Source organism: Zosterops lateralis (assembly GCF_965231275.1).
Source record: "Zosterops lateralis genome assembly, chromosome: 3".
NCBI classification, from domain to species: domain Eukaryota; kingdom Metazoa; phylum Chordata; class Aves; order Passeriformes; family Zosteropidae; genus Zosterops; species Zosterops lateralis.
The window spans coordinates 6,470,716-6,485,096 of NC_139764.1; the positions used below are offsets into that span (position 1 = coordinate 6,470,716).

The 14,381-nt window shown below is 38.1% G+C and overlaps 1 protein-coding gene across 1 annotated transcript in view; it reads left to right on the forward strand.

Annotated features, from left to right (window-relative positions):
• Positions 1-14,381, forward strand: part of SPTLC3 (serine palmitoyltransferase long chain base subunit 3) — a 77,095-nt gene that overhangs the window by 18,385 nt on the left and 44,329 nt on the right. The window contains exons 3-4 of the mRNA XM_083856078.1: positions 11,987-12,178; positions 13,642-13,796. Of these exons, the coding sequence (XP_083712204.1) occupies positions 11,987-12,178; positions 13,642-13,796 (347 nt within the window). The remainder of the gene's footprint in view (positions 1-11,986; positions 12,179-13,641; positions 13,797-14,381) is intronic.

Below are 14,381 nucleotides of genomic sequence, written 5' to 3' on the forward strand. Positions count from 1 at the left end.
ATACAGTCATGCTCTCCTGAAATCCGTGATTCTGCTGTTCCATTTCCTGCTTTTCCCAAGTCCCTTGATTTCTGTCAGTTTATGATCAGTGTAAATGAAAACTTTGAGTTAATGCACTGTAATGTCTCCTGAAATTATTTCCAAAGTGCAGCAATGTTTTGAGTATTGTCTTCCAATTTGCCCTATGGCAATATGGGAAGAAACAATAATGGAAGTAAGACCTGTGAAATGCCTGTAAGCATTTTTTTTTCCACAAGCAGTGATTTCATGTTGTTACATATCCAGCAGCCTCCACCACCCTGGAACATCCCAGCTTGCCTACCACATCCTTTTATTCCAGAGGGGCAAGAGGCAGGATGTGCTGAACTTTGTTCAGACCTAAGCAGGTGCTGGTTAATGGGTTATTATAACTGTGCTTATGTAATTCACCCCAAGAATGGCAAAAGAGCCAATTTATTGCTGTCTGTCCTTCAGTTCAGGGATTTGGATCCCTTTGCTACCTATCAAGGTCACATTTTTCTGAAGTTTTTAGGACAGTTGATATCATGAAGGCCTCATCAGATTTGGTTGAAATTGCTCTGTGAGCTCAAAAGCTTTAGTAGACAGGTCCTTGCTGACAGAGGGGTAACAGAAGGGAGTAGGCCATTGCTTTCTTAAAAAAAAAAATAGGTTAGGATTGTTAAAATGCAAAGTCTAATTCAACTCACTTTTTGCTATGCATTTGAAAACGTTTGTTGCTGAAACAATTCAGTCTCCCCTTCAGTATTCTTGCACCTGTTTTTTGTCTCTGGAATTTCTCATGTGTTTCTTTTTCCTAAACCTTGTCTTTTCAGCCAAGAACCACAGGCTCCAGGTGTTTAGTGCTAGGCAGGCATTGATCCACTGGTGAAAATCAGTACCTGGTCGGCTGAGGACTTCCCTTTTTTGTCTGTAAAATCTGAGGAGAATGTTCATTTAAGGGTGTTTCTGCAGACCTGGATAGCTACAGAAGGTTCAGATGAGAGAAAGCTATCAGTTTTCATGTTCAGTGTTATGACTTAGAGAATTCCTGGAACAACTTATAAAGAGCATTTCAATGTATAATGCCCTTTAAAAAAACAATCATCGATTTATTTCTAGATTATTTTTATTGATCTTCAAACAGTTGAAAGAAATGAAAAATTTTTACCTTTGATTGAATTAGTCAATTTAATAATAATTCATATCATAACAATTAAAGAGCCATTAAGAAGGCATACAGGCCAAGGTCATCTTTTTACAGTAGTACAAGGCAGAAATTGAAATTGGTGGGAAGAGAGCCTCCTGCAGAACTGTTGAACCTGGAAGGATGCAGTTGTGAGCTTCTCACAGGTGTAGGTGAGTAGTGGGCACTACTTAACCATAACAGATTGAAACTGTCTTTTCCTGATAGTTTTCAAATGAAAAAATAACTAGAGCAGGATGTTACTGCTTCTGTAGATTTTTAGGTGAAAAAGAAAAAAAGTAATTGGTTGTCACTGGTTAAACTATGTAGCTTTTCTGCATTAGGGCACAAGTTGATGAGTCTGAGGACTCTAGACTGAGGTTCTCTGAGGACACTTTGATGATAGGTGGGTTGGCAGCCCTCATCATGTTGTTAAATTAAATGGTGCAGTGATTTGATCACATGGCCAGTTGTGATGCTGGCTTTGGTGTAGGACAACTGACTTTAATTAGCCGTGGTCACTACTACCAAGCTGCCTAACAATAGGCTGAATGAGTTTTTGTCTTCTTGCTTAAAAAATCTTCTGTTGTGTTTGAAGGTGTCAAACTGTTCATTTTCTTGATGTGTTCATAGGATGGGTATTGTCTTCACCTTCCTTGAAATCTTCTGTCCTGCAAACCTAAATGCTATGCCTTAACTGAATTTATTCTGATTCTTTTTTCACCCTAGGGCTCTCTTTTGATGCTGAATTCCTATCCTAACTCAAAGGTGGTCCTTGTCTACCCAAATGGTCATCTTCCTACTGAGGTTTTAATCCCCCTATTTTGTCAAGCTAGCAGCACAAATTTGATTACCTCTTTCTCAGCTGTTGATGAGAAATTCTGTTTTCCCCTTGTGTGGGTTTTTTTTTTGTTGGTTTTTTTTTTTTGTTTTTTTTTTTTTTTTTTTTTTTGTTATGGAATTTCTTATCTCTCCTCTCCATCTTTGATATGTCAAGATATTTGTATTTAAATATCATTTTAAAGTAGTTAGTTACCTTGGAGGAGGCAGCATGAATCCAGCTAAAGTGATTGCATTAACAACATTTGCAATGACCTTCTCTTTCATCACATTTTTGAAATATGATATGTTACTCATTGCCGTCATAGGAATGTCTTGGAAGGCATGCAGTTTCAGCTCAACTTGTGTTTTTCTCCCAGAATCAGTGAAATAATATGCTAATTATCCTAGTGATATGCAGCCTTCAGGTGGGAAGTGTGAATACGTTTGTCCTCCTTTAACAAGGGATGTATTGTGACTTCCAGAAGTCTTTATCAAAACTGGTGCTGTAATCTTAGGCATAAGGAATGGCCTGAGACTGCTTTCTGAATGTTTGACACCTTAAGACTTAAGCTTGCAATGTATTTGGCATGATCCAGCATCCCTGGCCACATCCATTTTGACAAGGAACATGTGTGTCTCATTATTAATCTCATTATTAAATCTATGCAAAATCCTGGCCCTGTTGAAGCTGTTCTGTGATATAATGGGGAAAGGTCTGGCATCCAATGAGGATTCATTATGCTGGTTAGTGCAGAAGATGAAGCATTTTCTTGACAAGGGAATTTTGCATGAAGAGGGATCTGATAGCTAATTAAAACATTTTCTGGTGCAAAGTCACTGTGTAGGAAATGTGTAGGAGTTGGTGGATTGCATCATGTGGATATTAACTCAGAATCCACACTGGGCAAAATCACTGGCAATCTAGTTAGCACATCTTGAGAATCTTTACACTGTTACAGTCTTCATCCCAATAAAAATGTATGTGATATCCATAGGATTATTTTCTAAATGCTAGAACACTTCTGGAAGTAGCTTCCCATATTAGCAGATCGTCACCAGTGATGTGCAGAAACTGGCAGCCCTTGAAGTGATACCACTTTATCTTCATCTTGTGTGTTTGTTTATTTTTAAAGCCAAAGCCATAGGATTTGGATGATCAGGAGATATTCTTATGTGGCCAAGCAGTGTGAATCCTGTAACTTACCCTGAGCTTTGGAAATCCTAGCAAACACTTGCTGCAACTTGGCACCACCACACAACAGTGTGGGGATTGCTGTAACCCAGGTGTTTCATCCACTTCTCTCTGATCCCACATGCCTGGCTTGCTGCTCTGTAATTGCTGTAAAGTTAGGAAATACCTTTTAGTGTTTGTAAGTATCTCTCTGGGTAGTGAACTTCATTGTTTTGTCTCTAATAGTTTAAAATTATTAAGCTCCATCTTTGCCCTCATGCCTTCCTATTTATGTTGAGTCACTTTGAAGTTTCTGGGAGTTACAGCAGATTAACAGCTGTATAAGAGTGTCATGTTACTTTCCCTTTCTAGTTTTTCTCACTATTGCTTGAAATGTACAAATGTAAAGCTATTAGGAAAAGAGTTTGCTATGCATTTTTTTTTTATCCCTCATGTACTGTTTGATGTAAGTGCCTTGGTTGCTTGGCATTGGGTAGTAGCTGTTATGGTTTACATTGAAATTTATGAACCTTGGCATTCAGAATAGTGTTTTCTATGATTTTTCTCCCCTTCATCAGATTGCATTTTCATGGTTTGCTACTGGATTTTCTCCTGATTCTGTGTGCATTAGTCTAAGCTTCTGTGCTATAAAAAGTTACATGTGGGTTTTCTTTTGACAAACACAGTGGTGTGACCATTCTGCAGTGAGCAGTTCTACCTGCTGGACTAAATTCATGCAAGATGAAAACAGGTGCTGATGTTTTCTGTAGCTTTTGCAAAAATTGCACACAGTAGGCAGTTTCTTAATAGTTGCAATTAAACACTCATTAATGCTGGAGTGCAAGTAGCTTGCAGTGTGTGCAGGGCTAGAATTTCTGATAGATCAGATAAGACACTTACTAAATTAATATAAATATCTTAATAAAAGCTTGCAAAACTAAGATAAAATGTGTACTTTCTGAGTTCATATTTCTTCTTGTGTGGAACCCTTGCCAATGTCAAATGTTCTTCCTGAATATTATTTATGAGTAAGTCTTCTGTATCCTCTCAACCTCCTATATTGCAATCAAAAGTATCATTTTAGCATCAGAGTCAAGTGTTAGTCTGAAAATTATACAGTATGGGTATTGTTTTCCTCATTACATAACAGCATTTCACAGTATATTTCTAATGTGTTTGTCATTCACATCTGTATTTTCACATTATTAATGTCATAGTCAGCATTACAGGACTTATTTGATGCTGAAAGGATTGCTGCAAGATGAATATGTTGGAGTTTAACTTGTGCTCAACTGAAAAGATTATGCAAGTCAGGAAGGTGAAGATCCTGTCTTCATACCTTTGTGGTGTTTGCCTGTAGTGTGCTGTCTTGAAGAGAGGCTGCAAGTTTTTAGTCAGCAATTAGATGACAGTTCATTAACAAATGAAAAGCCATTTCCTGGTGCTTGTGAAAAGTGTTGTGAAGACCCAATCTTCAAACAAACCTCAAGCAGCAGAACAAGCAGCATTTAATACTGTTTACGGGGAGTGAACTTTTTAGAGTTTTTGAATTGTTGAATCCTAAATATCTGCAAGTTCAGGAGTACATGGTTTCCTAAGTTATTTTAAGAGTGTCCTATATTTCCTAAACCTTCTGGACTGCCTTGCAGATTTTACTCTTAGTCCTTATTGATGATATTACTACCAGGTGTATATTTTTTCTTGAATCTTCAATAGAAATCAATAATCATTCTAAACAAGGGTTCTGCAGGCACACTAATAAGAACCAAAGCTTTTTTTGCCTTGGTTGCTACTTGCAGCTTGTGTTGTAGCCACTTTCTTGTGGCTTTGTCACCTTGCAAGGGGCAGTGACCCTCATTTTAGCACCTTCTAGACTTTCAAGTTTCACAACTATTTTTAATGTAAGTCTTGTCTTTACTTTGTCACAGTAACCTATGAATTCCCTGTGTAGCCATTTCTGGCTTATGGTTTAGAAACTTGAGCCTATAAGATCTGAAATGTGTTGTTACAGAAAAGAGATCACTCATTTCAAGTGAAGGATTTCATTGCCAGTCAGTGGGCAGATGTATGAAGTAGTCTAAATTCATGTCAATAGTGTATTCATTCCAGGAAACTTCTGCTTTCATAATTTCAAAATTCATAATTTTCTGCTTTCAATTTTCCTTTTTTTTTTTTTCTGCTGGGGACTGCATGCAATCACTCAGATTCCTCCAGTGTCTAATGGGTTCCTAAGTGATTTTGGGAAAATGCAGTAACTATGACAGTAGCCTGGTGGGTTTGCACAGAACCTGATAGTTTTATTCTTTGGGACCCACTCTCTGGTGACAATGACCTGTAGGAGATAGAATTGCACACCAGACACTTAAAGCTGTGAAGTGTCAAGTTCAAGTGGGAAATGCTGAGTGGGCTTCAGCTGGACCATTCTCTTCCCTTGGCTGAAATGGAATCCTGTACTACCCCCATCTTCAGCTTCTGCTCCACAAGAGTACAAGCTTCTGTAGATCCTGTCACTCATTTATGTCATTATTTATATAGATATTTATATTCTTCTCCATGTGGCTGTCTCACACATCCTAGGACATCTAAAATCATCTGCATTTAGGGTCCTGTACCAGATGCTCTTCCAATACTGGGGAGGAAATATCTGTCTAGAACCAAACTGTCTGCAAACAATCAGATGTTGCATTAGCAGTTATGTCTGTTCTCCCATCAGTGGTTTTTTGTTTGTTTGTTTGTTTGGTTTGGTTTGTTTGTTTGGGTTTTTTTGCTGTAGGAGCACACTGTCGTAATTTGCTTAAGATTTCACTGTCATTTTGTAGGTCTGTCAGATATTGAGCAAACATGGCTGTCACTTGGTTCACAGTTTTCAACACCTCTCTCTTCATATACATATCTGTATGGGAAACATTGTGGAGATCAGTCAGCTTGCATTGTTTTTTAATAGGTTATACATAACAACTTGATAAAATCTGATCCAGAAACATACAGAAAGTTTCATCCACCTCTGGATCAGATTTTATTCCTGGCAGGGAACTTTTAAATTTAAAGACTCCATTGTTCTCCCAGTAGTTTTTCTTCAAGGATAGACCTGTCTGCACTTACTGCTGCTCTATTGGAAGTGGCCAATAATAACAGGAGAATATTTAATTAGAGCTTGTTGTCTCTGTAGAACAGACTTGCATGAAAACATGGGTTCTTGGGGCTCAGTTTCCTTGATACTGCTCCACTCATCCAGTGGTTATCTCCCTGCTGTGGAGTTACTCAGGGCCAGCACACAGGTTTGGCACTGTGGCACTCTGTGCTGTTCAATTCTTCACTCTCCCCTTGATGGAAATCTGGCACATACCAATTAGCACAATTCCAAAGGCTGCAGGACCTAAATGCAATGGAAAACTAACTCCTCATTTTAACAACAGTGTTAAAAAATATTTAAGTATTATTCATGCTATTGCATGGCTATAATTTTTTTTCTTTGCTAATCCAAATGTGTTTTGTAACTATTGCTTGTAAAGGTGTTGCCAGAAGTGTGTTTAATAGACTTCAAGATGAGTTTACATTATTATTAGAACAAACTATTTCAGTTAAAATTGTGTGTCCCTTATATTCAGTATTTTGTACTGATGTCCATTCTAATAGCACTCTGAGATTTGTTGTCAGACACTATTTCTCCATTTAAAAAACTGAAGACATTTTGGAAGGGGCTCTTCATTAGGAGAGAGTTTTGAAATACTAGGGTTAGTTATAGCAAATAGGAACCTAATAGGTATTGAATCTAAGAGGAATTGTATTTAAAACTGACTTTGCTTCATTGCCATCACTCCTGTTGACTTCCTTGGCATCGAAACCTTGCTGCAAGGAATTCTCTCGCTGCAATATCTTACTGGAAATCAGCTAACCAGAGGATCAACACACAAAAGTTGCTTATCCTGATCGTGGCTTTTGGTTTCCAAGAATTTGATGAAATCCTGGACTTGTAGAACTCCTTGGTAAAACATCCATTCTCTTTGAATTTCACCTCTGGCCTTTCTGTGTTTGTCTTTATGTTGCACCAGTAAGTTCCCTGCATTTGTGCCTGGAAGGTAAACTTACTGTCTGGCAGGCCACTGAGAAGCTGTTTTGATTTGAGATGCCAGCAAGATTTTTGAAACAAACCAGTAAATTGTGGATTAACAGATTACAAGGGGTATTTACTCAAAATATTTAATGGAAGCCAAGGATAAAGTTGCTGAGTAACTCTGGGCAGCTGCTTATCCTGCCCTTTTCGCCAGAGAAATTAGGGGTTACTGTTGGGAAAAACGGGACAGGAAGGACTTATGAATATGACTGCATGGCAAGAAATACTGTAGATATAAAACCTGAGTGAAATAGGAATGAAAGCCAGTTTCGAGATGTGTGCATGGCAGGCAGGAAGACAGTGATTAGCTGACAAAAAGACAAGAATGTTGCCTTTCCACCTTGGCAAAGACATCCGGGAACAAGGGCATAAGAAAGAATTCTATAGAGCTTAGAAAGTAAAATAACATGGTAATGTAGTAGTTCTTATAGGCTGCATGCAAAGTTTGTAGGTTTTGTATCTCACGCCGGTTGGTCAATGTAAATTAGAATATTCAACAGAAAAAAAGATATAATGTATTGTAACAAGAGAATTGCTCTCTTCTCCGCTCTTCTCCGCTCTTCTCCCCTCTCTTGTCCTGGCTCTCCTACCTTTTGCCCTTACCTCTCTCCTCTGGCCCTCTCACCCTTCTTCCCTTATCTCTCTTGGCCCATCTCCTCTCCTCTCTCTCACCTCCCTTGCTCCTGCTTTCTCCCCACGTTTTTCCCCTGCTCCTGCCCCGTTTTTACCCCTTAGCTCTCTTCTATCTCTCTCTCTCCCCATTCTCTCTTTAGGGCTTTGCTCCAGCCGAGGCTGGTGGCTGGAAGCAGGCCCGCTTTACCCATGACCCTTGTAATAATAAAGCCACGTGTTTCTAGAGCATCACAGGTGTACAGAGTTCCTTGTCCCTGCCATCCACGGAAAAAATTGCAACAGGTTACAAATAAACAATTTTTGAAAAGGTAACGAGGGAAATGCAGGGAATGGAGTCCCCCAGGGATCACTCTTCAGATGTGTGCTCTCATGTTTTCATTGGTGGTGTGCAAATAGGGGTGAGGAGAAATAGGTGACAATATGTATTGACAATACAGAATTCTTCAGGTTGCTGAAAAATTAGGTCTGAACAAGAAACACTGCAGAAGTTTCTTGTTGGTAGTGTGTGTAATGTTGACAGGAGATCAGAAAAAAATGCAAGTTGCTAAATAAAAACCAAAGAATTAATTGGAAGGGAAAATGGTCCCAAGAATGCACAAACAGCAGTGTACTCTAAATGCAGTATTTTTGCAACTGAGGAAGAAATCATAGGAAGTGAAACTGTGAACTGTGGCAAGAAGGCAAATAGAATGTTAACAGTCTGTAAAAAGCAACAGAAAAGACAACAAAGCATCATTTGCAGATGTATAAACCTCTACCGTGCCCTCAGGAGGGGTATGCAGTTTTAATTCACATCCTGTGCATGTCAAAAAGGTTTTATTGATTTTTGCAGAGTGAAGAGAAAGTTGAGCATGAAAATATAGGATTTTTTAATTTAGTTTTTGGGGTTTAAATCCAGGTAACGACAAGGAAACTGGACTAGAATGACATAGACTAAGATTCTTCTAGGTTGAGAAGAGACAAATGGAGAGGCAGAATTTATTTAAGTATAGAAAATTATGAGTTGCATAATTGGTTGAGTAGGAAAGCACAACAGACAAGAACAGTCAAAATAAACTGTCATGACACTGTCAGGTAATTTCATTATAAAAAAAGAAAAACATTTTTACAGATGAAATGAATTATCAAATGTTACAATTTATTTCCCCAATATTTTTAGGTTCAAAAATGAACACATTCATAGTTATCCCCAATGACTGTTAAAGGTGATAAGACAGCCTTAGAGTCATAAAATCTCAAAGCCACCATTGCTAAAGTTAGAAGAATATATATATATATATATATACACATATATATTAGAATCTTTTCCCAAACAATTGCTAGTTGAAGGTATGGAGTAGAAAATGTACTGTCTACTGCAGGTGTTATTACAGGTAATAAGACACAATTCAGCAGAGCACCCACTGTGTAATGGTGTAACTAATGATCTCTGAATCACTTCAGGCATTTGTAGGAAATCTGCTGTATTTGATTTCAGTGCCAGCAGCAGCTGAATTACATCTCCCTTCACTGTCTAGCTGCTGTTCTAAGTGCACAGTCTCCAAATCCTCCTCCTTCTTCTGAGATAAAACTTCATGATAACATAGAAAAAGTCAATAGTAATGTAGTGCAAAATGGCAACCATTGTTTCGCTGACCAATTCAGCCAATTTAGACTGGCTGAAATTGAACATCCTCATGGTATTCAGTCAGTCACTCATACATCCCAGGCTTAGATCAGAAATGCTGCACAGAAACATCCTTGTTATGACTCTCCCATTCTCCAGAAGCACCAAATCCACTTGGTTTGGTGATTCTTTCTTGAAACTCTCTCTTTACATTTTTGTGGGACTCTAGGGATGGATTAAAGCTCTTTTCCTCACTTTGTTTTTTAGACAAGTTGTCACTGTGTTTTTTGAATTTGTTCTGCCAGCCTTGTACCAGTTGTTGGAAGGCTCTTAGGTTTTATCCTTCATAGCTTGGAGAATGTGGGTCACATCTGGCTCCACATTCTTCATACTTCACCACCATCTGTGCTCGTTCCTCCCAGCTGTTTTTTGTTAAGGACAGTGACAGTGGTTACCTGGTTAAATACAAGTGCCATCCTGACTGCATCAAATGGCACCCGCTGAAGTGAGAGTTCCACAACAGCAGAGATTTATTGTGGAAGAAGGATGTTACAGTGCAGAAGTCTGATAGGAGCTTTCCTGTTCCTTCACCAATAAGGCTTAGAGCAATAAAGTGTTTCTTAATAAAATCCATGAACAGAAAGATCGTAACTCTCTCCTCTGGGTGAAGGGGCATTATCACATCATCACAGCTTGATGCCAATTGATTTGAGAGAATCCAGCTAAATGCCACTTGAATTTCTATAGGTGACCATAAATATGCTATTAGCCCATGGCAAATGCAAGGTAATAGGACTGAGCTTAATCCTTTTTAAAGTATTTGCTTTATGTCATCACTGTGTGCACGCAGCTGTTGTGACTGGTGTGAAATTTGACTTGACCATGTATTTAACTCATCCTCATAAAATGTATTTCATTGTGAATAGGCTGCCCTAAAAGAGCAATTAGCTTGAGGTAGGAGTGCATGTGTAGCATTTCTTCAAAGGTGTCCCCTCACATGGGGAGAGCCAGCCGTCCATTCCTTCTCCTTTGCAGGGCAGTGTTTCCAATGTCTAAATGTGTTTCTGTTCAGCCCAACCAGCATTTTTTTCCTTTTTCTGGTTTCCTTTAACAGCCTTTGTATTTTCTCTTGTGCCCAACAACACCTTTTTTTTTTTTTTTAAATTTCTTTTTCTCCCAAAAAACTATTGGGGAATCCAGGATTGGACCAGCAAGTTACAACAGAAATTTAAATCCTTTGAGGATGAAGACATTTTAATCCAATATGAGGATCAATAATACTCTGTCATTATAAGTATAGTGAATTGGCAGTTGTTCTTAATATGAATATTCTATTTCAGCTTGCTACATTACATAATTAGGTAATCTACATTTTTGGTTCATCCCTCCCACAGGCAGAAATGTATTAATGATATTTCTTCATACACTGGGATCTTTGCTTTATAATATGTCAAAATATATGTCCTGGGTATTTGGTTGGTTGGTTTTGGTTTTCTTTAACAGGGCACTATTTTTTTTCTGGATTGTGGTTTGTTGATTTTGAATTAGCAGGTAGGTTGCTACTAGACAGTAACTGTAGAGGCCTGATGTTTTGCAGAAGGGAGTTACCACTCTTCCAAAGAATAATCTGATGAGCCTATTGAATATGGCAACTGGAAAACTTTGCTTCTTTAATTTGAAAATGGAAATCTTAATATATTTAGATGACAAAATATTTTGTCCACACGCTGTTGTAAATTTCTAGAATTTGCTCTCAATGGGATCACTAATTCCAAACAAGCAAAGCTGTCTGTGTGTTTTCTTCCTTTTTCTTTCTTTACTTTTGCTCTTCTCTATTTTGCTTTTAAGTACCCTTAGAATTAGGGGAGACATCACTGAAAATAGGATTCAAAGCATTTGTGAAATCAGAACAGAAATAGACAGCAGGGATCATAACTGTTTTGGGTGCTTCCTCAGGTCTGGAGAACATCATGGACAAGCTGCCCTGTTTTAGGCAGGATTTGTTTTATATAGGTTAGTTGCTGCAATGGGTTACACAAGACTTCCAGAAGCAGTCAGGCACAGTGTAGGTGAGCTTTTAATGCTGCCCTTCCCTTTTTATAGTTCTGTCTTGCGAGACAGAGTATTGTGGTTTCCATTTAATCACCTTTGAAATAATTGTCCAATTGCACAATAATACATTGCCAATCTTTCATGAGTTTCACATGTTTCAAAATAGACAAGGGAGTGGTGTTGAAGTGGCACATCTGCAACTGAGGACATAAGAGGAGAGAAGATGGAAGATATTTGTAGTGGTCAGTAGCAACTGCAGTGTTAAATGTCCTCCTCTTCAGCTGATTCATTGTGAGGTCTAAATGTCTCTCCCAATTAGAGAAAAAGATTTGCCTCAAGGTCAAAGTGCATAAGCTTTGATGAGATTAAATGTATTAATCCCAAATTTCTGTTCTGTTTTTTCAGAAGAATGGAGTATCAAATGGAACACTCTACAAAAAGACATTTATTGAGCACTTTGAACAGGCACCAATGTATGTCGCAGTTTTCACTTTCGTGGGCTTTGCAGTGGGAACGATATTTGGCTACCTGCGAGATTTCATGAGAGCCTGGGGACTAGAAAAACGTAACATTGCTACGGAGAGAGAACAACAAAAAGTATGTATGAAAAAGTCATCATGTATCCACAGCTGAGTTTTCCCCTGCTTGCAAGTGATTTACAGCAACTTGTGGAAGTAACAAGGCAGACAACTTTGATTTTACAGAGTGTTGCACAGGGGTGAGAGGAGTGACACACCCTGCAGTGGAATTGTGTGCATGTGTATGATTATGTACCTACATTTATGTAAAATCATCATTTTTACCCAAGGACATGTTCACCTCATTCTAAGAGTGCTGCAATACTCTCAGCAAAACAGAATCTCAGTATATTAGGTCAATCCACAGAAAGAGAAAATCATAAATGCCTTATTGTTAAATACATCATCTTTCCAAATATCTTCAACTCTGATTTTCCTTTTTCCCATCTGGCTGTCTTATGCTGTCTTTCACAACAAGGCAGTTCTAATTTTGTTATAATTGAGTTCTTGTAACTCCAAAAATTTTTTCATCCCTCATAGTTCCTAGTGAAACTTGCACCTTAGCAAGATCAACTGCCTTCCAACTTGGTTTAGAATTTTTGGTTGCTCCTCCTTCTCTGTGAGGTTTGAGTCATCATTTATGGTAACACCTGGCATAATGGAGGAAAAACATGAACAGTTTTACTGTTTCTCTTGCAAATAAAATTCCTGAAATTGTTTCCTGTTTTAGATTTTCAAAGATACATGTGTAACTTAATGAATATCACTTTCAATTCACTTCATGATTTGGCCATTTGTTGATTCCAATTGTGCCAGTTAAATATTTTTGTCCTGAATCACATATTTATTTAATTCTCCCAGATACGTTGACTGCATGCCACGTTATTTCATCAGTTTATTGTATGCAGTGCCTGTCATGGAGATATTGTTGTTTCATGTAAAGCTTTGTTTAAATTTAATTTCCAAGAAAAATCCATAGATAGACATCGATTCTCAACTAAAAAAATTGTCTTAACTGGATGTTTCCATCTCCATGTTAGGCCAGTAATTCCCAAATCACATATACTGGACTAGCTTTTGTCCAATGTATCCAGCTTTTCATAAAATCCAGTGAGTCGTTTATCCTCCTTTTTTGCAGTCTACTCCACACATAGAAAAATGCTCAATTTGAAGCAACTGGTTTCTTCAAGCGAAGTAATCTCGATTTTTTTTTTTTTTCCATTTCCAACTTTTAGGATATATAGGGAGAGTTGAACCAACTTGTTAACCATTAAAAAAAAAAAAAAAAAAAACAAAAAAAACCTGACCAACTAAAAAATTCCCAATCTTAAAACAGAAACAGAGAAAATATTCTACCCTCTAAGTTTTAAAAGAATTATAGTAAGAGATTTGCTGTTCGGAGTTGTAAGTGACATAGGAACATGAGGCTGCTATGGCTCTCTGTTTACTGATAAATCAGTTTTCCCTTGTTAATAGGAATGACTTGGGTACAGAAGCAGATATTTTCCCAGCAACATAACCTTGTGCATGTTTTCAAACCAGGATTTTGTGCCACTTTATCAAGATTTTGAGAACTTTTACACCAGAAACCTCTATTTGAGAATACGGGATAACTGGAATCGTCCAATTTGCAGTGTCCCTGGGCCACAGTTTGACCTCATGGAGCGTGTCACAGATGATTACAACTGGACATTTAGGTGAGTCACCTTCCACTCTGCTGCTCTCAGCACACTCCTGACACCTCTGCAAAGCACAGAAAGTTGTGCTGAGATCCTTGTCTAATATCCATCAGCACGTTTCTTTTTGCAATCAGTACCATGCTGACAATCTGACCCTTTTCTTTGGAGTGTTTTTTTGGAAATGCAGAATAGATTTCCAGCTCGATTGCAAGTGGGTTTGGCTGTGTCAGCACAAGACTGCTCACACACCATTTATAACAGCAGACCCTGACTCAGAATATTACAACAAAATTTGTTTTATCCCTTGGTTAGGTTTTAAATCACAAATTCTTGCATTGCATGAATGTGGCTTCTTGCCTTCGTAGTGAGTCTTTGGCAGTAAAGCAGATTACAGCTTGAAGGTTTTGGTGTATTTCAGCTGAATTATGCAGCTATGGGAATTCCCAGCATAGACAATATGTAGGTTGGCTATATTTGAGCTTTTTGAGAATGTATCATAATGTTTCCCATATTTTCATCAAGTTTAAGTTCTGTGTGTGTGAGAGCACTGATGACTTAATGAAAGCAGTAGACAATTTGTTTGAAAATTAATATCTGTACATT